The sequence below is a fragment of the Aspergillus ibericus genome, assembly GCF_003184845.1.
Source record: "Aspergillus ibericus CBS 121593 unplaced genomic scaffold BO80scaffold_40, whole genome shotgun sequence".
NCBI lineage: Eukaryota > Fungi > Ascomycota > Eurotiomycetes > Eurotiales > Aspergillaceae > Aspergillus > Aspergillus ibericus.
Window position 1 is genome coordinate 198,235 of NW_020292138.1, and position 20,923 is coordinate 219,157.

General features: G+C 48.0%; 6 protein-coding genes across 6 annotated transcripts; 4 read left to right on the top strand and 2 right to left on the bottom strand.

The window, feature by feature from the left end:
* Positions 1-1,079: 1,079 nt before the first annotated feature.
* BO80DRAFT_447935 (uncharacterized protein) lies at positions 1,080-2,000 on the top strand (the record flags this gene model as incomplete). Its single annotated transcript, XM_025721641.1, has 1 exon — positions 1,080-2,000. One exon carries the CDS (start codon positions 1,080-1,082, stop codon positions 1,998-2,000), a length of 921 nt encoding a protein of 306 aa, XP_025572273.1.
* Positions 2,001-5,146: 3,146 nt separating this feature from the next.
* On the bottom strand, positions 5,147-8,955 carry BO80DRAFT_495926 (putative C6 transcription factor; the record flags this gene model as incomplete). The annotated part of the gene is made up of 2 exons (XM_025723983.1): positions 5,147-7,293; positions 8,937-8,955. The coding sequence occupies 2 exons, from the start codon at positions 8,953-8,955 to the stop codon at positions 5,306-5,308; spliced, it is 2,007 nt and encodes a 668-aa protein (XP_025572274.1). The 3' UTR covers positions 5,147-5,305.
* Positions 8,956-9,947: 992 nt separating this feature from the next.
* Positions 9,948-10,880, bottom strand: BO80DRAFT_437408 (glycosyltransferase family 34 protein; the record flags this gene model as incomplete). Its single annotated transcript, XM_025721004.1, has 3 exons — positions 9,948-10,491; positions 10,556-10,802; positions 10,865-10,880. 3 exons carry the CDS (start codon positions 10,878-10,880, stop codon positions 9,948-9,950), a joined length of 807 nt encoding a protein of 268 aa, XP_025572275.1.
* A 2,269-nt stretch (positions 10,881-13,149) lies between these two features.
* Positions 13,150-14,648, top strand: BO80DRAFT_413601 (uncharacterized protein). The gene is made up of 2 exons (XM_025718066.1): positions 13,150-13,790; positions 13,855-14,648. The coding sequence occupies exons 1-2, from the start codon at positions 13,459-13,461 to the stop codon at positions 14,438-14,440; spliced, it is 918 nt and encodes a 305-aa protein (XP_025572276.1). The 5' UTR covers positions 13,150-13,458; the 3' UTR covers positions 14,441-14,648.
* A 2,518-nt stretch (positions 14,649-17,166) lies between these two features.
* On the top strand, positions 17,167-18,422 carry BO80DRAFT_495929 (Gfo/Idh/MocA family protein). Its single transcript, XM_025723984.1, has 3 exons — positions 17,167-17,214; positions 17,263-17,547; positions 17,601-18,422. Exons 1-3 carry the CDS (start codon positions 17,173-17,175, stop codon positions 18,327-18,329), a joined length of 1,056 nt encoding a protein of 351 aa, XP_025572277.1. The 5' UTR covers positions 17,167-17,172; the 3' UTR covers positions 18,330-18,422.
* Positions 18,423-18,554: 132 nt separating this feature from the next.
* BO80DRAFT_413605 (uncharacterized protein) lies at positions 18,555-20,912 on the top strand. The gene is made up of 6 exons (XM_025718067.1): positions 18,555-18,596; positions 18,652-18,666; positions 18,719-19,356; positions 19,402-20,008; positions 20,082-20,277; positions 20,344-20,912. Exons 3-6 carry the CDS (start codon positions 18,853-18,855, stop codon positions 20,621-20,623), a joined length of 1,587 nt encoding a protein of 528 aa, XP_025572278.1. The 5' UTR covers positions 18,555-18,596; positions 18,652-18,666; positions 18,719-18,852; the 3' UTR covers positions 20,624-20,912.
* The last annotated feature ends 11 nt before the right edge of the window (positions 20,913-20,923 follow it).

Below are 20,923 nucleotides of genomic sequence, written 5' to 3' on the forward strand. Positions count from 1 at the left end.
CTGGCTAGATGTCTGAGTTGACATCTTAGCAGCGATAAGATAATGGGGGGAGAAAGTGTCAGTGAAGAAGGAGAGAAGGGTAACTAAAATGCCCCGAGGAAAAGAGTTGGCCAGCTGAATAATACCAGGAAGAGGGGGGAACACTTTGAATCGGACGTGGTCTTAAGTCGCTCAAAGAACAACATAGTGATGGGTAAAATTGGCCGTTGTGCATATATTTGGTCAGGCGACTCAGTACTGCCCTTTATGTTTTTTTTGCCCTACTTCGGAAAACAGGATGGCTCTGTTATCAATTATGATGTTATCTAGTTACCTAAGACAAGTCAACTATCTAAGTTAATTACTACTAAATTACTATTTTCGTTCTACCGCTACTGGAACAGTCTCAACGTATGTGGCTTTTTTGACTGTATATATAAATAGCTAGGACGCAATGGAATTCAAGTACAGAGTCCAAAGTTATGTGAATCGTCACGGTCAGATACTACATTAAGCTAGGTTTAATATGCCACCTGCCGTTGCACTTGTGCGTGAGTCCCCTAATGGGAAAGCTGGGCCAGAGCAGGTAGTGGAATTGATGTAATCACCTGTGAACGTCTCATTGTTTTGTTGCTTTATTGTCTCATTATCTTATTATCTCATTATCTCATTGTCTCATTGTCTTATTGTCTTATTGTTGACGCTTGACCTTGGTCTCTAGAGAAAATAATACAACGAACACAAGGCTGCGACCGAACAGCATGTGACGGACTTTCAGATATTACGAGATCATGGGCCAGCCCAATCACAAAACGATGAGTGATTCGGGCCTGGTATCTTACGTGCTGCGCTAAAATAAGCTCACAGCTTGATTGGCTGCCAGGTAACGAGTGCGAATGTTCAAACACTTCCAAGTACTTTTATCCGTTTATTTGAGTTTCAATTGTGTCGAAGTGTACGCTGAAGCTGTGAGTTGTTAACAATAATGTATAAATATGATCAGACCAGCCGACCCATCACAAGTAAGGCCACTCTAGTCTCTTCTCGAACACAAATCCTATCATAACATCACTCAAATCATCACTTTATTTGAACCCATCATGGATCCTTCAGCTCGCGCACAAGGTCTTATCACATATGCGAATCTTCCAACATACCTGAAGGCTCGCACGCCATTTCCTCCACCGGAAGATTACAAACCCCCGAAAGAATCATTTGCTGTTCGATGTTTCGAAAATGTTCTTCAGAAAGTGGTCTTCAAAGACAAAATATACGACACCGTTTTCATCAACTCGCAGATTGAGCCACACGAAAATTCCATGTTGCGTGCTGATATTGGTATCCATTACATGACTGAACGAGGAGAAGTCAAAATCCTGTGCTTTGTTGAGGCTAAGCGCACCAAGCCAACGCAGAGTTTCTCTACCAAAGGTGTCGAGCAAGAAGCTCTGGACTATTGCAGAGAGTTCTTTCACAGCGACCGCTCCAATAAAATCGAATTCGTGTATGCTGGTACTCTTGTTGGTACACACTTACGGCTGTGGATTGTTCATCGTGCAGAGGCAGAGGAAGACACGTTTCTTGAACCCTTGTGGGGCTCGCCACTGCTTGGGAGCAACAACGACTACGCGGACCTAGGGGATAGAGAAGGCGGACCATTGATTGAGAAGACACTTCATGAAATGGTCCGCGTGGCACCGGAGAAGTGGATTGCCGCTGGAATCTCGCCCCCTTTGGGTGGCGGAGCATATCAACTACCGAGAGCGAATCGACCAGATCCCGCAGGACTCATGCTTCCAAGCGTTGTATCCGACCTCACAGCACCACCACCTCCTGCAAATTATGAGAGGATCAAAAAATTCGTTTCGATATCAAGTAGTTATGGTTGGGTCACTGTCAAAAATGCAGGAGGATCTGGCCCGTCGACCGAATGGAAGGTTGAAGGACATTATCTCGTGAACCACATGAAACGACTATACGCTGATAAAGGGACTGAGAATGTTCCAGGAGGATCCAGGTAAGATTATTGTCGACTCTCCGTTGCAACTATTTCAAGATGATTCTACATATTGCCTATTATCTTTGATTGTGTCAATTTGTCCGCCTGCTTTATTACAGTACTGCAACTTCTCAATCAGTGATCCCTGTATTCACATAGCTACACACAGCTTTTGGCTCACGCATGGCAAGCTTTGAACCTTGTAGTATTGATTCGCACGTAGTAGTTTCCTCTGCCACATACTGTTTATGTGGAAATGTAGTTCTGCACACTGAAACAGTAATGCTTTGTTCTTGGTCACGTTCTCGCTGGCTAGGCATCCACTATTAATACCTTCTATTCCCTATAACAATTCGATGTCAAGCAAGGTTCCAGCAGTATCCTAGGAATCGAGCAATACATAAAATTACATAGTGTATGTCATTAGTTACGATGATCATACACAATAAGTTGATTTGCGATGTTGGTGACATAAAATGCATAAGAGCGAGTAAGCCGAACAGGCGAGCCTGAATCCTCAATTTATATTACCAGTGCTGTTCCATATCTTACAAGACAGGTTTCGTTTTGATTCTGCCATGGAAAAGCGGTGAGTATCGTAAATGCTTGAGGTGCCCCTTACTCGGCTAACGTAGATTTGCCGTGATGGATAGATCAGATGGCTGAAGGGAAGATATAAACACATGACCACGGCGTCCACCGCCGTGCGGGACGAACAACCCAGGTCTAGGTCTACAGGCATAATTATGGACTCCATTACTCAAAAACCTCTTCATTTCGTAAGAATACCGCATTGTGCTCTTTGTGGACAGAAGCTTAGTGCAAGCGCCGCTTTTCGCTCGCGTATGGACCTCCCAGACCTACCTGTTGATACTGCTAATATATGTGCAGTCATCCTGTTAAATGACCGATGTTATCACCCTATCGTGACTCCATCGATCCATTTTTCAAGAAATGATGATGTGGTTAATGTACAAAGCCTAGGTGTTCAGATTCACAAATACCCGCGGCCAGATTTTAGAAGCGCTCCCTCTGTTCATTCCATTTGCTGGACTACTGCGTCACCGAATCTCCCAAGTATTTTCAACACTTATGACCTAGGTATCGCCATGACACCACTCGTGTGGGATGTTCTTCCCCAGGAGATTTATCAACCTTTCGACATTTCGATCAAGTCCGTCCAATCATCGATTGTGTCTTGTTCTCATGGTGACACCAGAACCACATTGTTAGAGTTACTCGAGCGATGTGCAGCCCTTCCGGCTGAGTTAATTGTGATTATTTGGAGTTATGTCAAGCCTTGCTACGCTAAGGTTCTGCTTGCACTCCATGCTTGCCAAAGCACATGGTCAGCCCCGACTCTTGCTACGGGTCGTGCAGTCACATCACTATTCGGATTAATCAGGGTCTATCGTACAAAGGTCATGCACGATACTTACATTTGCGGAGTACGTCAAGGACGTGCATTATTCGGGCACGAGAGCAGTCATTTCATTGATATATCGGCTCCGCTCCTTTGTGATATATTTGTCTTGACCCTAGGTATATATGGGCTTCAGAGACTGGAATTTCTTACGGGCGAGTGCACTGGATCGCCGAGTCTAGGTGCAACACCAGCAGGCTCCAGGAAATTTATCGGAGTGATTTTCCCTCGGCAGGAAGCGCCACTTCGTGTCCACATCGAGTGGGATGTAAGATCCTTCTAGTGAGGAAATGCACTGGATTTAAGCTGACAAGGTGATCTAGACTTTGAAGATAACCGCCATACACTACTTTGGTCAACCAAGATTTGGGCACGATTTCCTCTGGGAATCTGAAGTGCCCTGGTTACAAACAGGTCGTCTCTGTTCTATGTGCTTTCATGATTGGCCGCGGCATTTCGACTTTGCAACTCAACATCAGCGAGTCATGGCATATATTCCTTTATGCAGAGATAGTTTCGTCCTTTGCGGACTCACTGCGTTCTGCTCTAGCCGGGGATTTATCGGACTAGGAACCCATTTCTATTCTCATTCTCAGCCATCCAAGTCATATTGGTTTGGACGACAACACGGTTGTCCTGTTCATATCCAGCTCGGATATGCCGAAACCATAAAATCTATTCATGTATTCTGGCATCAAAAAGACGCATTATCGAAGACTTATCTACTTGTACGTTTTCGCCGCATTGTGCAATTCATACTAATGCGATATCAAGGTTTCAACGGATAAAGGAAGAGTCTTGACTCTAGGTCCATGTTTCCCGCCTTCCGAGACAAAGCTAAAGAATATTTTCAACGCAGATCATGGAGATATTCTAGGGTTGTACTATGATAGATCACCAGGTATCACGGGCTTTACGAGTGTGGGTGCGATCTTTCAACCACGTGAAATCTCGCCACAGCAAGAATATGAAAATATCACTCTTCGATTGCAAGAGCACTACGACAGACTACATCGCCATCACACCACACGCCGTTTGAGAGCCTCTTGCTTTAGTACTTTCACCTCGCAAGCTTCTTTCACCAATGTGCAGTGGCTTAAGGCTTGCTACCTGGAGTCCCGATGCACAGGCTTGCTTCTCCAGTACAACGATGGTACTAGAATAGTCCTTGGTCAGTGGTACGAAAGTACGCTTATCCAAGCAGATAAAAGAGATTTACATTTTCAGCATGGGGACACTTTGCGATTTCACTTCCATGAACAAAACGAAGACCAGATTTTGACCAGCATCGAGTCGTTCAGAGGCGCTGGTAATCCGGAGTCAAATGTATTATCTGTTGACATAATACACGGAGTATGTATCTATCTATTGCTTTGTGGATACCATGCTAACAGCTACAGGCTGAAATTGTCTGGCTGTTCTCGAATTTCTCTGACATCATTTATCCGCTTTCAGATCAATGAAGTTCTGTTCGTAGCAAGGTACTTCGGTCATCGTTGGAAAGTCGGAATAATAAAGATTTTCTGAAAGATTGCTACCCAATGTCACGGTGCCTGCCTGCCTGCCTACTTCACGTACTGCTCTTATAAAAGCGGTGGCACCTTAATTAGGTAAGCAATCAGGAATTACAGCAAAACAGTTCACTTATATACTAGTAGGGGTAAGAAGCGATAGGCATAGCATCTTCTAGAGTAGGAGAGCCTTAATAAAGGGACTTGAATTAATAGATCTGCTGTCCCACGTGTCGAGGCAGTTTTCCTAACTTCAATGTCAACATAAGATTCATGATCCGGTCTAGATCTAAAGATACGGCCGAGTTTCGTCATGTGCAAAAAGTGTTTGTTTCTGAGGTTATGAAGCAAGAGGTTATTGGAGAAAAGAAAAAGTAGAGTGCTTCAAGTTGATCACAACTGCTCCCAAAACATCCAGTCCATACCATCTAGATTAAAGTCATACTCCAAATTTCGTTCCATGCCATCGAAGCCCCCGATAAGCATGTCGAATGAAGATACATCATCCTGGGCAGTGGTATCCTCTACCTTCTGCCGCACGACCTTTTCCCTTCGCTGCGATTGTAACGCCGTGATAAAATCAGGCTCGGGGGTTGAATTACCAGGTGGATTCAGAGCCCAAGCCTCAAGTGTCGCTTTGCCCACCGCAACGAGATGCACGTGCTTGGCTTCTAGAATTTCCGGGTGGTTGGAGTACACGTCGGAGACCTTCCGCCAGGTGGTATCCAACTCTGCACGGGAAAAGAACCCAATCTTTCCAAGGCTGGTTAAGATACAGATGAGCGCATCCCAAAGAAAGAACGCCTTATAGTACCATTGAAATTGTTTCGTGTTTGGGTTTTTGTACAAGGCGTTATCAGTTTCAATAATCTTCTGGGCAAGAGCACAGAGTTCCCTGCGTTCATTCTCTCCGGTAATCATCCTGTTTCGGAGTCGGACGGCATTTGCGGCAGACCTTACGATTCCCATCGTGAGAACGTGAACGGGATTCACGATATCGCAGTATCGAAGGTATCTTGACTCGATCGTGCTTTCGACCTCGTCGATCAGTTTCTCGATTTCAGCGCTGTCGCGAAACTGGATAGTCGCCCCCACTTTCTTCTTCCGAACCCCTGTGCGGGTGTAGAAGTTCGATAGTTCGGTCTTGGTGAGACAGAAAAGCATTTCCGATGCTCCTTTCTGTTCTTCAGGTTGATGCGTCATGCCGGGATAGATCTGATCATCATTGATATTGAGAGGTTGCTTGATGTCCCAGCTATCGGGGGCCACAGAGATACCGGTACCTGAGACCTGGCCAGCATAGCCGTCAAGGGGTAGAATCTGCCAGAAGAGCCGTCGGCGCATCTGAACATCAAAGGCAGACAGTCCGAGAGCTTCCCCATCGCGATGAAGTCCCATGCGCTGCGCGATGCGGATCGCAACGCCGGTCCATATCCAGAACGTGTGAGGATCCATTTGCGTGCGCATCGCAATGAGAAACAGTACATATGCCTGCATAACCGGCATTTCTGTAGTCTTTAGCCAGGAGGCATTGACAAGTGACTGTCGTAGTGCAAACTGATATTTAGCCATCAACGTACTCCGAGACTGCCCAAAGCTAGAGACACAATCCTCATCGGCCATAGAGAAGACTGCAAAATAATAGATGGAGAAGAGCAGACACTCCTGTGCCTTGGAAGCGGTGTTTGGTTGTCGTGAGACGGCTTCGATCATTTTCCCCGTCGTTGGGATATGCAGGACTTTGCAGAGAGGCTCGACATTGTTGATGTACGCTGCCCACAATTGCATGGCCTCCTGGTGTGTAGGATGATTGTGAACCAGTCCCTGTGAAAGGCCTAGAAGTGCGCCTGAGATCGGATCTTGAGACAATGGCCCAGCGCCTGTAGGGGCGGGTTGGCAATTCTCCTCATCGTCTGAAATCTCCCTCATGTTGGTCTCGCCAGAATTGAGCCAGAGCGTGCTATCAACATATCTAGATTTTCCATCGCCAGAGATAAGCTTTCCGGTCTTTGTTGCGTCGGTATGGCTCGAAGCACGAAGAGGAGTTGGTTCTTGCACACTCCGAGGTGACGATTCTATCTCAGTGGCTAGAAGACCATTATCCTGTAGTATCTTCTCATACCGTGCCAGACGATCCTGAACATTGTCACTGGGCTCACGCTTTCGCTTCCTCGTTCGTGGTGTCGGTTCCCGGTAGATACATTCAGCCTTGCCTTTGCTGCAGCTCGAACATGTAGGAATAGCACGGTCGCATTTGACTTTCCTCTTAATACAGGCTTGACAGGTATATGGCATTATTTTGACGCTGTGCTGTGATGGATAGCAGCCATTATTGCTAGCATCGATGGATATGGGTGGCTTGTTCCACGCTGGTGCGATCGCTAGTGGACGGTCAGACACTGACATGTTCGAGGCTGTTGCTGCGCTGTCTGTTCTGCGTCGACCAAAATCACGACATGATCAATAATAGGCGCAATTGAACATCAACAGCTCTAGATGGACAAATTTTCTGGAAACAAAAGGGCAAGGTAAGAAGGTCACAGGCGATGAGGAAACGAGGGAATCAGCGGGGGTTCGGAAACTCCGATCGCATGCCACCACCGGGCCCGAAGCAAATGCTGCCCTCCGATTGGTCCCCTGTTCTAAGCACTCATAGGAGCAGCGCAGCATCAATGTTATAAAGGGTTGGTAAATCCCTTCAACAGGCTAAATAATCCTGACTAAATATTCTAGACTGTCATATTATGCCTGCAATCATGACTACCCAAGCGGAGAGGAATCCATTCGATTCAGAGGCAACTGCCCTTTCGGCAGACCGCGACATTGAGGCAGGGCCATTTTCCCCAGCAGATAACGAAAAGCCCCCAGTCGATCCATACCTTGTCACCTGGGATGGACCACAAGACCCGGAAAATCCGAAGAATTGGCCGAACAGCATCAAATGGCGCTACACAGTAGCTGTTTCACTCTTCACCTTCATTTCTCCAGTATCCTCGTCCATGGTTGCCCCGGCGCTGAAGAAGCTTGGACAAGACCTTCACATGCATAGTGAGATCGAGATGGAGCTATCTCTATCGATTTTCATTCTTGGATATGCTGTCGGGCCCGTATTCTTCGGGCCAGCCTCCGAGCTGCACGGCCGCGTGCCTCTTTTGCAGATAAGCAACCTATGGTATCTGGCATGGAATCTCGGCTGCGGATTCGCGCAAAATCCGGCAGAGCTGTTTGTATTTCGCTTTCTAGCTGGCATTGGTGGAAGCGCCCCGCTTGCTCTAGGAGGAGGAGCTCTCAGGTGAGAAGAATTTATGGCTCCATGTGACTCTTTCATGCTGTTGCTAACATGGGATTAGTGACACTTGGAGCGCAGAGGAACGCGGCAAGGCTATGGGGATTTATACTCTCGCACCAATCATTGGTCCTGTAGTCGGCCCGATAGCTGGTGGCTTCATTGCTGAGTACACGACATGGCGGTGGGTATTCTGGGCAACCAGCGTGGCCGCTGTTGCTATACAGTTGGTTGGGTTGATGTGGTTGCGTGAATCACACCCAGGTACCTTGCTATTGAGGAAGCGAGACCGTCTGGTGAAGGAAACAGGAGACAACAAGTTCCACACAGGGGCAAAGGTGGAGAGTCTACCCAAAAAGCTCCGTGGTGCCTTGGTGCGACCACTGCGCATGCTCACAACCCAGCCGATTGTGATCGTCGTTGCGTTGTACATGGCGTATCTTTTTGGGACAATTTATCTCATCACTGCTACTTTTCCGTCCATGTGGGCAGAGAAGTATGGCGAGAGCACCGGAATAGGCGGCCTCAATTACATCTCTATCGCTCTCGGCTCCCTCGTGGGTGTCCTCCTCAACTTCAACTTCATCGATCGCATCTACCGCCAGTTGAAGGAGAAGAACGGCGGCGTTGGTCGACCCGAATTCCGCACTCCAACCATGTTTTTCGGGTCAATACTGGTCATAATAGGCCTCTTCTGGTATGGCTGGAGCGTGCAGGGTCATGTGCACTGGATCATGCCTAATATCGGTGTCGCCATTTTCGCAGCCGGGTCTATGGGTTGTCTGCAGGGTATGCAGACATACATCGTCGATAGCTATCAGATATATGCTGCTAGCGCCATGGCTGCGTGTGCTATTCTGCGCAGTCTGGCTGGATTCGGGTTTCCCCTTTTCGCACCTTATCTGTACCAGAGTCTGGGCTATGGATGGGGTACCAGTGTCTTAGCCTTCGTCAGTGTCGGCCTCGGGATGCCAGCTCCCTTTCTTTTCTGGAAGTTCGGGCCCAAGTTGCGGGCTATGTCGAAGTTTGCATCTGGATGAATGATAGGTGTGTATTTGCTTAAATTAGTTATTGAACCGTAGTTCTCCGCGGTTAACATACATCTCCACTCTGTTGTCAATTGATCTTGTCTCAAGGGCTGTAGCACCTCTCTAAAATGACTTATTATTGATGGAATCGACGCATGTACGGAGTACACTCGCGCAGCTTATTGCACTTCCGATGAAAGTTGGCAGCTTATAGGCCTGCCTCCGTGGAAGGATATGATCCAAAGCTGTTGCTGCACGGCTTACATTCACACATTGAGCACTTCGCCCACTAGTGAGAAACGACGGAAAGCGGTCGGCTCTTCGATTAGTAGCATTCGTAGACTATTTGGGAGCCCCCTAGCCGTAGCAAGGATCGACTATCGTCATTGTGCTTTTTCGAGAAGAATGTGTCGGAAACGAAATTGGGAAACCCCATGTGGGTCACCGGTCTTGACCCGACCGCTCGGACGGTCTCCAGGTTCGGATGCCCACTGTCACATAAAGGCTTTCAGTAGGTATTGATTTCTAATTTAATCATGAAGAGCATTATATTCAGACGTCAGAAATAATATATCAAGGTAACATTACTTGTGGTAAAACATTAGTCCCCATGTGTGTCAAGAGTGGTTAGTGTACAGCCGTGTATATGTATATATATATATACCATGGAAATCCTAGAGGGCCTGCCTTGTCAAGGATCGCATAGTCACTGAAAGTTGGTTCAAGACTCGAATTTCTCCTCCCAAAACTCCGTTATTTCTCTTTGATATCCAGTCTGTTCGAGCGGTAACTCCCACTCCGGGCTATGAGACTCAGCAACTTCAAGATAAGGCATCATAGTACTTTCCAGGTCGTTGGCGGGCGTTCCCGCAAAATGGACAATGATGTCTCCCGGATGTACCTGGAAATGTGTGGGCTTTTTAGGGTTGATACCGGTCGCGTTCTGGTTTCTTCTGTATGCGTTGAACCAGCGCAGAGGGCAATAGATCATGGAACGGGCAAAGTGCTCATGTTCCTTTTTGAGGCGGTTCATGACGGATTGATCCTCCCATAAGAGGTGGGCGTCAGGATGTACAACTGGATAGGAAACGACGGCGGAAAGAAATTCGATCGACCATGGATGGACGCGGAGAAAGAATACTCCATTGTTCATGCCATTCCAGTCTTTGGTGAGGAGAAGGTGAGTATCGGGAAATTGAGGCGGAGGGAGAAAAGTCTCGAGGGGTATATTCGGATTCATAAGGATGGTGTCGGCATCAAACCAGCTGCATTATTTGGTCAGCCCATGATTGCGATAACCTGAACTCTTGTGATGCTTGGAGAACTCACAATAGCCATTGCGCTCGTTGTTCTTCTGGTTTTTCCATTTCCTCTATGAGGGTGGATAGAATGATAGCAGGTTTGGTCCAAAGGCCTCCAAGGATGGGCTTGCGCAAGACAGTCATGGGGTACCCAAATTTCCGGGAATGTGCCTCGTGTGTCTTAAGTGCCCTATCATAGACTGTTCTATTACCATAAAGCATGGTGATCTTTCGGATCGTAGGCGAAGATTCGGATACGTGGTCCTCGTAGGCATCTATTGGTAACGTCAACTTGACCCGACATTGGTGTCTGTACAATGCACAGAAAAAAACATACGGTAGTGTGGAAACATTCTTAGCAGCCCTGAAATCACCATGAAGACCAACGTCAAATGGAAGGCAAGCCTGAGCCAGATACGCCGGCTTCGGCCACCATGAGAATAAGCCAAACGTATTTTGACAGCTCCCATTCTTTAATAACGAAACTCACGGAGCGACGGCAGAAATCGAAGAAACACAGGACCAAGTCATGGAGTGGGGAGCATTCATTTATCCAAACCTATTCGCAGGGAAAGCCTACCCTGCACCGTCGATAGGGCGGACCCTGACATCCTACGGGCACAACGGGTAACCTTGGCCCTGCCACTTGATTGGTACCACAAATAGATCGCGAGCCAGGATTCGCAGGGTAGTTGCCCCGGGGTGGGCGCTTCTGTAGGCTGTTTGATTGGTAAAAGTGGAGTCTGCATGCCTGCAGTGGTAAGTTAGAGATAGACAGCACCCGGCCTATTCGATCGCTAGATATGTACTTAGCCGCCGGCGTAAGATTAAAGTACTGGACGAAGCGCACGAATAGAGAGCTTACCAAGGGGGTCAGAGAGAGTACGGTGTACATGGCTTCATCGAAGAACATATAGTAAAAGCTTTTGATAGAGTGCAGAACAAATGTGGTGGGGCTTCCAATAGTAGCCAACCAGAAACACCAAGTTCAAGGTCTTGATCCTGATACAAAGAAAGTCCCTCGTGTCTTCGCTGACCGCCACCAGAGAAGCTCTCTCATCACTGAAAATCTCTACGGGGACCCTTAGCATCAGGTCCGTGTGTGAATGGGAAATGACAGGAGCAGGTACCCCTGGGGGTTGAACCACGCCCGGATAAGACGGGTTAATATGGAGGTGTGAGCACTGAGGGGCCTTTGGCGGATCAAGGGAAGACACAAGAGCCCGGACCGTTGCGGGTCGCTCCGTTGCTTGCCTAAAATGATGAGTCCCCCCACGTCTAGATCACTGGTCCAGTCTTCAAGATCCGTCCTGGATTATATTTCTGATAAAGCTATGCATTGTCATGAGTAGGGGAAGGAATATGCGACCAATTTTACCCCGTTCAGGTGGTCGCAGAGTACGGAATAGTTGATCGCGTTTCGGTGAAGGCAGCGGCTGCGTCGCGATTCAACGACCGTCAATTTCGGGGGTATCGACGCTACATGCTACAAGAGAATCGATACCCTCGAAATTGGGATTGAATCAACATCGATTGAATGCGATTTGATTTCCGGTGAAACGCGCGGTCAGGAGAACTACCAATCAAACAAAGTCTGATGGAAGCACAGTGATCGGGCCACGAGGTCCAGGTCTACTACAACACAGGTGGCGCCAAGGGTAAACCTTATAACCATTTGATTGCAGGCACAGGCCCGATGGGATATGGGAGTTCCCACCCAGCGGCCGGTCAGCCTCGGTGCCAAATAAATTGGAGGCCACATAGTTCATTGGCCAGCCTGGCCTGGGCGCTTAGAGCTTGAACAGCACTGGAGAAAAGTCGCCGCGGGAGACTGACTGCCCCGCGCTGGAATCGACATGGACTATCCCCACTTGAGCAGCTCAAACAACAGACCTGAATCAATGATTATATCCACACTAAAACTATGAAATCATGTGTGATAAAGTTTCGTAGACAGTAGCCAGGCGGCTAGATTCTGGCCAATCAATCAAGCTGTGTGCCTTGTATCCCAAAATGTTCGCGGCTACTCTAGTAGCCACGCTACCTGCTGCAGGGGCGGGAACAAAGAAACTCGGGCCTGTGAGCAAGGCTACGCAGGATTTGAAGGAAGAAACAAAGTAAACTTTCACATGGGGCGATAACTTAGCCGCGCTGTTCGTCTGTCCCGAAATCCTGGACTGGTCAATCCAAGGTAGACAATATACCCCGTTTGTTACAACACAGTAGCGGCAGATATTGGAAAGGTGGGTGTATATAGAGGCTACCTTACAGCATTTCCTTTGGGTGATTTTAGCCACACAGAAAGCCCATGCCAACATGTTCGACCACGGGAGACTTTCTTGGTTTCTTATAGTTCGTTGAGCGTGGTTTAGAATCACAATTTACTCGAAATATATATCTACTAAAAGCAGGGCTTTGCCCCCGGTTTGTCGTAAGCGATCATTAGCATTATTTTTAGTACATCCACGACCCTAGTTTTTCCTTGGTAGTAGGTGGTTCACCGTTGGCCAAAGTCTAATATTAGCGCGACAATAAGCCTAGGAAAACGCGATGGATCGCTAAGTGATAGCCCCCGCTGACCTGGCGGACTGAACGCTCCAATCTTTCAATTCGCCCATAGTAGGTTGAATCAGCTTCGCAACCCAGGGTGTCGGCGTTAGCATGAATATATGATAGGCCGATAGGTTTTATGGTCTGTGCTATTCCATAGATTGGTTCGCACCGTTTTTTAGTCTGTTCATGGGAGGTCAACTTTCCCCCCTCTATCGGTAAGGCCGTCCTTCAAACGCCCATCTCCTTCTATAATGCGGGCGCCAGCCTTTCCAGTCGGCCAGGAATGAGACAAGCGAACTTTCCTCCCAATTCTGTGTCGACAAATATCCTACATGCTACGTCAATGATTGTTGTCAAGTGTCTATATCCGCTTTAATCATGGCGTCCAGTACATCAGTAGCGGCGACTACAGCGAGCGTTGTCAATACCTATACGATAACAACATTAGCTATGTCAACGGTGTATACGCCACCAGCCGGCTGTTCCAACTCTTTCACTTATGAAGATCAACTTGCAAACAACGTGAAAAACGGCCTCCTAATCCAAAATGATGCAGCTCCTATGGCTTCTTGTTTTCCATCGGGATTCACCCATACGGGGAGAATCATCGAGACAGATCTCGTCTATAGCCCGGGATGGTGTCCAGTCGGATACACGTCGGCTAATATGATTATCTCCCAGGCTATTACTACTGCAATATGCTGCTATTCGTATGTCAGACCACAGTCGATTCTACCCCCTCTTTCCTTACCGAGAACTGACCTCGCATGCCAGGAGCTTCACCTACTACACTGAGCTAGTCTACCAGGCAGACGGATCCTGGACATATGCCGGCTGTCTTAGCAATTTACCCTCATCCAGTTCCATCATAGTCACAGACCGTGAAAGCGATATAAGCACACAGATCACTGGGCCAGTAACCATGTGGGCGCAGCCGATAAAAATCGAACTCCAGGCTTCAGATTCGAGTCTCTTCGTTTCCGCATCGACAATATCTACGACCACTGCCGCAGTCAACACCACGATCGCTGATCCCGCTTCATCTAACACTGCAACAACCTCTGCGCCCGCAACAAGTTCTGTTGCCTCCTCTGGAAGCGACAATGGGATATCCAGCGGCGCTGCAATTGGCGTTGGTATCGGTGCAGGTGTCGCTGCCGCGCTTATCCTTGCCGGTGTCTGTTATTTGATCCTATGGCATCGGAGAGCACGGAAATCACCCATTGTCAGTGGTCAGTATCCATATTACTATGGCGGTGAAGCTGTAGGTGGGAAAGTGATCGCTCATATGGTCCCGTCTGAATTGGCCGGGTCGTCTAATGGCAGGACTAGCGACAATGCTCATGAACTTTATGCTTAGATGCTGATGAATCGGGAAAGACCTAATATGCCATCTTATTCATTGGGCGCAATACTGATGTATATCTTGCTAAGATTTCCAGTATATATACTATATTCCTAAACGTGTCATCTTTAATGTTATAGGCTAGCTATAGATACAACTACATCATGAATCGACAGGCTTGTGCTAACACGCCGGATTGGAGAGGGACCTGCAATTGGAAAACAAATGGAAAGTATGACCCCAAGTCACTCACAAAGGGCCACTCTGTCAAACGAAAATGTGCTCAGTCCGGTATCTCACCAAAAAAGATTGTTTGGAGTGTGGTTATTGCCTGGGATTGAGATTGGTCCTTCCCGTCACCTATATATTTGGTGAACTTGCTGATACAATAGCGCAATTAGGGCCCTGTGGGGGATTAATGTTCGCTAACTTATAAGTGCTCGAAGCCTGCCAATTCTCTCATTATGATATTGAGATATGAATCTAGAAATTGGATTCGATAGATTTACCGAGACATGTGAATGCCCGGACGCCACAAGTCACGATTGGCCTAGCCTTAGTATGAATGTCTACCACATTCACAACCTTTTGCGAACCAGCTATTTAGGAGATTTTTGTATTCAAACATCCCCCTTCCGCTCATCCAGGACCTCTATCCCTCCCAGAACCTGCATTTTTGAAAAGTTATCTGGGATAGCTTAAAAGTATAATGAATGTTTTTTTATTTATATCTTACCCGAGCAACCCACGACATGGGATGATCATGATCTAATGAGATATAATCCGAGAATATCGCAGAAATATGGAAAGAGCAAGCCTACAGCTAGAGTATCGTCTCGATTTACGATGGTTGATCACCCTATAGCGAATGACCAGCGTGCAAATCCTCCGTGGCACCGTAAATGAGTGCTTAAGAACCCAACAATCATTATCCCATAGCAGCCTGATGCGAGTGCGTAACGGGGCGAAGCCGTTCAATACGAGGCAACATACTTCCTGGCAGCCCCTATAGACTACTTGATGCATACAATTCCTTGGATTACATGACGTGATGAATGTTGCATACTTCGAGGATGAAACATATTTATCTCGGTGTCCCCAAATCATTCTAAATCCAAAGACACGCTTGATAAAGACTTTTACAAAGTTGTGACCCTTTCCAAGCAGGGATTACGCTGGCAAACTTACACCGTGTGGTTAATTGGCAACCGGGGGTAACAAGTCAATGCGAACATACTTCATACTGAGTGGACAGGCTAGTCATCGAAGATATGCTAGAGCAAGGCTTGATAAGGTTACTGTAGAGTTCAAGAACGCAAGGGTAACTTGGAGGGACATTTTATATGGCGGTACTGCGAAAGCTAAGGATACTTGTGTCGTGGGGATAACCTCAACATGCCTAGCCTAGTAAGGTCACCTGTCCACTAGCACCGACGCAATATCATGATTATGGTTTGGAAGCAAAATCCAGGATCTCAGCGCGGTGATGAAATATGAACGTGGTTGCTGGTAAGCATGACGATATTCTAAGACAGAAAAGTTTGCTCTCTGGGTGTTATAGTCCTGGTTTACACTTCAAAAACGCACAATCATCTTATTCCTCGCTCCGACACCCTTCTCATCCAAGACTATCCATCTTTTTACGACCGTTATAATCTGTCTGATTTTGCACAATGGGTATTACTCTCCCAGATAACGAAGATTTCACACACACCGAAATCTCGAGGAGAGGGGAACCCCGGGCGAGAGTTGATACGCAAATGCTTCCCAATAGGAATGGTAAATCTGCTTTCCCCCCCAACACCTCCATCTTCCATCCCTAACACCATCTAGCCATATATAATCAACCACTCACCCGTCCCCCCTCCCCACGCCCCCTCCAACCCATATATGCTGTTCCCCTGAAACAGTGTGAAGCCTGTCAAGCAGCATATCAATACAGTCTACTGCCTCCTGTTGCGGAAAGTTACTTCATCCCCAGTAGTTCGTACGCAACTGGAATACAGCAATGGCGGACACAGTACGAGTACCAACGGTACAATCTCCTGTTGAATCAACAATTCACAGACATTCGGTATGAGATGTTCGCTCGTTTGATGCCTCAATATGGCCATCCCGCTGAGTATCCCCCAAATCTTCGGATTCTGTATGAAATGGGACTTAGGATCTCAGCGGCGCAATGGGCTCAGAGGATGATTCAACGAGACCGTGACACTACTCGTTTGCACGGGCTGCGACATACCTGTGGTATTTACTGGGAACAATCTAGACTTTAGGGTCGGATTACTCAGTTGTGCCTAACTATAAGGAAGTGATCTTCCGAATCTGGTTGCCATGAGGTAGGGCTCTAATGCTGGAAATATAACGGGATATCAAAGAGAGGTAGAGCTGCACAGTGCGAGTAGATAGACCGGATTAAATCTATACTCGAACGCATAACCAGTCTACGAATTAAACTCCTGCATCATCGGTCATCGTCAACTATATCTGCAAGACGGATTCCGGCGGTCCTCTATCACTTTTACCCGATCGGGCAGGTTTCGGCGGCCCGCACAGAACAGCCAGTTACTACATACGGCAAGTGTCGGCGATCGTCCATGAGAGAAGCACCAGCATGAGATCGTGTATACTCAATCCCAAAAGGCATAAATAGCGACCACTTTCCTTCAATTCATCTCAGAGCTCATTGCATTCAGCTAAGCATGCAATTCCTTCGAATCTCTAAACCTTCTTCAACAGACGTTACCATGACTTCTATCAAGATTGCTGTCGTTGGCCTTGGCCGGATGGTATGAATTCTTTTCGACTCATGAGGAGTACGCTAAGATTTATTGCAGGGCAAACGCCACGTCCATACCTTGCTGTACCGTGTGCCCCGCGCTCAGGTGGTAGCCGTGTGCAGCAGTGATGCTAGCGAGATCGAATGGGCTACGAGCAACCAGGAATACAAGGACTTCGGCATCGCCGTTTATGATAACTACGATAATATGTTGGCTCATCCTGGTCTTCAGGCTGTTTGGGTCTCCAGCAGCACGGACGTACATGCCTGCCAGTCCTTGGCGGCTATTAAAAGGGACCTTCATGTTCTTTGTGAGAAGCCGTTGAGTACTGATCTGGCAGAGGTATGTTTCTTTGGACTTGTACGTGTGATGGGAAAGGTTGATGATTTTCATAGGCTCAATCAGTGGTTGACGCAGCCCGAGCAAAGCCTTCACTTAAGGTGATGGCCGGGTTCTCGCGACGGTTCGATGCTTCGTACCGGGACGCAAGTCTCAAGGTCTTTGACAAGAAGGCCATCGGATCCCCATTCATGGTCCGGTCGAATACCTGCGATCTGAGGGATGACACTGGATTTTTCGTCAGATACGCCGCCCGCAACGGTGGAATCTTTGTCGATTGCGCTATCCATGATATTGACCTGTCGCTGTGGTTCTTGGACAACCCCAAGCCCAAGGCCTGTTGGGCGGCTGGAACGCTTCAGCACCATCCCGAACTCAAGGATCTGTCGGACGTGGATAATGCGGTCGGGATTGTGGAATTCTGGGGCGGGAAGATCGCGTACTTCTATTGCTCGCGGACTCAGGCGCATGGGCATGATGTCTGTACTGAGATCACTGGTACGGATGGCAAGGTGATGGTGAATGTGGTTCCCAAGCGGAACAATGTTGTCCTTGCCGATTCGTTGGGTCTGCGACATGAAGTGCAGCCGGAATACTGGGAGCGGTTTGAGGATGCGTTTGCCGTGGAGGCTAATGAGTTTGTGAGTGCTGTGCTGAAAGATACGGAGGTTCCTTTGCCCCTGGAGTCGGGAATTATGGTGATGAAGATCGGTCAGGCATTGCAGCACGCTTTGCTGTCTGGGGAGGTGGTGCGTTTCGATGAGAGTGGGGAGCGGTTGCACTAGGTATTCTCAATTGCGATCATGTTGATTCTATAGAATTGGTTGATTGGTACAATGAACATTGTTTGGACCAGATCATTTCACACTGTGATCGCGGCGCGCTTCGTTGGATCTCAACCCGATGATGAGAGTGGTGAAGGTCGGCGATGCGGGGAAGCGGGGCCCCTCACTTTCTCACAAGGGCAGGTCGCGCCGTCGTTCTCCGCCGTTCTTCACCTCCAATGATGCCGCGAACTCCCCAGGCCAGGACGCCCTGCTCTAATTGCCGTGGTAAAACCAAGCCCTGTCTGTAGCCTCGGGATATTGGCTAATGGATAAGTGTTAGAGAAACACGTGAGATGTGAGTTTCCTTCTGGAAGTGGGGACTTCCCTAATATTGCTCGACTCAACAGGTGACAAACAACAACCGATATGCTCACGATGCAAGGAAAAAGGATGGGATTGTATACCTGCTCAGCGAAAATCGGTTTTCCGCCAAGGATCAACCGCCAGACTTGATGGGAGCTTTGCAAAGGATCAATCCTGGATGAGCAGTGAGGCGAAGAAGTGGAAGGCATACCCAGCAGGCCCGATCTCAGATTCCGTGGACAGGCTTAGAACCATCGATAACGGTGATGATCTGGAAGAATATGAAACGACACAATTACCCGAGATTAGCAACAGTGGATGGACAGACTCTAATGGCTCGTCTCTGGTTGGATCTCCGTCTTTCGCGGCCAATGCCGACTCCTATGGAAGTGCGAGTACTGGGGAGAGCCATACCCATCAAGAGCATCATTCCGAGTCAGATAACTCACCAGTACAGGACGTATCAGTTCAACTGTACGCATCCGACAACATACCAAACGTTGAGACGGCACAGTCCTATATTTCCCCGGACTGGTATGGCACGAGCCATGTCGGACCTCAAAGCCCAGATAGATACAATAGGACCATAAGTACCAATGGTGCCCAGTCTGATCCTCCCCCAGAGCAGAGCGTTCAGGAGGCTTGCCTTTTGCGACACTTCATCGAGGAGATATCGCCATGGGTAAGCCATCAAGTCCTGTCAGATATTTGTGGCTGAAAATTTTAGTTCGACCACTGCGACGATCGGAGGCATTTTCAACTTGTGGTGCCTCGCCGAGCGCAGCACTGTTCCATCATTCGAAACGCCCTTTTTGCAGTCTCTGCTCGCCATTTAGCCCGACTGCCGCAGTATGCAACACCAGATGGAATCATTTATCACGGTCAGCTGCTTCCTAATCTTCAGAAATGTACCGCGGTGGAATATACCCTCAAATGTATTCCCGACCTCATCAGGTTCCCCGAGATGAGTGACCCCGTGGACCAAGAGAACATTATGGTTGCTACTGTGATTCTACGGCAATATGAGGAGATGGAGGAGGATATAGACAATGATACTGTAGACATGTCTGCGCAAGACAGAGTCAACTTCTTGGCCATCACCCAGAGGATCATTGATTCCATGATCTCTTACCGGCTGAAGCAGTCGCTTGCCACTGCAGCCTATTGGATAGCTATTCGCCAAGAAGTGTACTATGGCTTGACGAGAGAACGTGCACCAAATATGCGATTCGGGCCAGACGATTGGCGCAATGCCTCTGTTGCCAATACGTTGATTATGCTCGCTAGCGAGGTGACTAAATGGTGCTGGGGCGATAAATCAACCGAAGAATGGGGTTTGTCTCCCGTCTTGAATATCCCGCTTGGTCTCATTAGCCGTGCTATGCTTGGCGAATGCTGACGGGTTAGAGCGACTCATGCTGCGCCACCAGAAGCTCAGAGAGGAGTATCATACCGGACTAGCCCCAATACTAGAGAGGCGAGCAGATCGACTCCGCGGTGAATTATTTCCTACGATATGGTATAGCTCGGACGACCAGGTGACGGCAGTGCAGCATTTGGAGCTGGCTGGAATGATCTTGACTGCTCAGAACCCGCATCTTGAGTACGTTTCTTCTTTTACGCCTTTGACCTCTTATTTATATGTACTCTTCTTCTGCTAACAGATAAGAACATCCACTCGCACTGCACACCGTAAAGCTGAATCCCAAGTCCGATCGATCGTTCTTAAAATCTGCGGGATTGCTCTAAACCACGCCCGATGTCACCCAGCGCTGGTCAATGCCGTGATTGCAATTAATCTCTACGGCGAATACTTTACGGAGCCAGAGGAGCGCGACGCATTAGTTTCCATTATCGACCGGACTCGAGAGTTGCATTCGTGGCCCATGCAAAAGCGCTACGCCCGACTTCAGCATCAATGGCAATTAGTAGACAGCTGCACCCTTTAGGTATTGTAGGTACTATGCCCACTGCCAGGTGGATATGCTAAGGCTCGGCGCAATTTAACATAATGATCGGCAGGACATCTGTCTGGAAGGGTCCTGATGTCGGCAGACTTGGCCCCATTGACAAGGTTTTGGCCCCTTGGCAGGTCTTAATGGCCCCACGACACGAGAATAGGGCTGGAAGGGAGGCTCTCATGGATAATTTTCATGTCAGATTTTGTTAGTTCTTACTGCCAAGAATATGGCCCCCATTGGATGCAGGGTCCGGTCAGCAGGGAGAAGCTCGGCGTTTACCTGAATGGT

Excerpts from the sequence above, each read along its gene's own strand:
- BO80DRAFT_413601 (XM_025718066.1), top strand. The coding sequence starts at position 13,459 with ATGGCGTCCAGTACATCAGTAGCGGCGACTACAGCGAGCGTTGTCAAT. Across the intron at positions 13,791-13,854 it reads ACTGCAATATGCTGCTATTC|GAGCTTCACCTACTACACTG; the intron begins GTATGTCAGACC and ends CTCGCATGCCAG.
- BO80DRAFT_495929 (XM_025723984.1), top strand. The coding sequence starts at position 17,173 with ATGACTTCTATCAAGATTGCTGTCGTTGGCCTTGGCCGGATG. Across the intron at positions 17,215-17,262 it reads TCGTTGGCCTTGGCCGGATG|GGCAAACGCCACGTCCATAC; the intron begins GTATGAATTCTT and ends GATTTATTGCAG. Across the intron at positions 17,548-17,600 it reads TGAGTACTGATCTGGCAGAG|GCTCAATCAGTGGTTGACGC; the intron begins GTATGTTTCTTT and ends TGATTTTCATAG.
- BO80DRAFT_413605 (XM_025718067.1), top strand. The coding sequence starts at position 18,853 with ATGAGCAGTGAGGCGAAGAAGTGGAAGGCATACCCAGCAGGCCCGATC. Across the intron at positions 19,357-19,401 it reads TCGAGGAGATATCGCCATGG|TTCGACCACTGCGACGATCG; the intron begins GTAAGCCATCAA and ends TGAAAATTTTAG. Across the intron at positions 20,278-20,343 it reads GCTCAGAACCCGCATCTTGA|AACATCCACTCGCACTGCAC; the intron begins GTACGTTTCTTC and ends CTAACAGATAAG.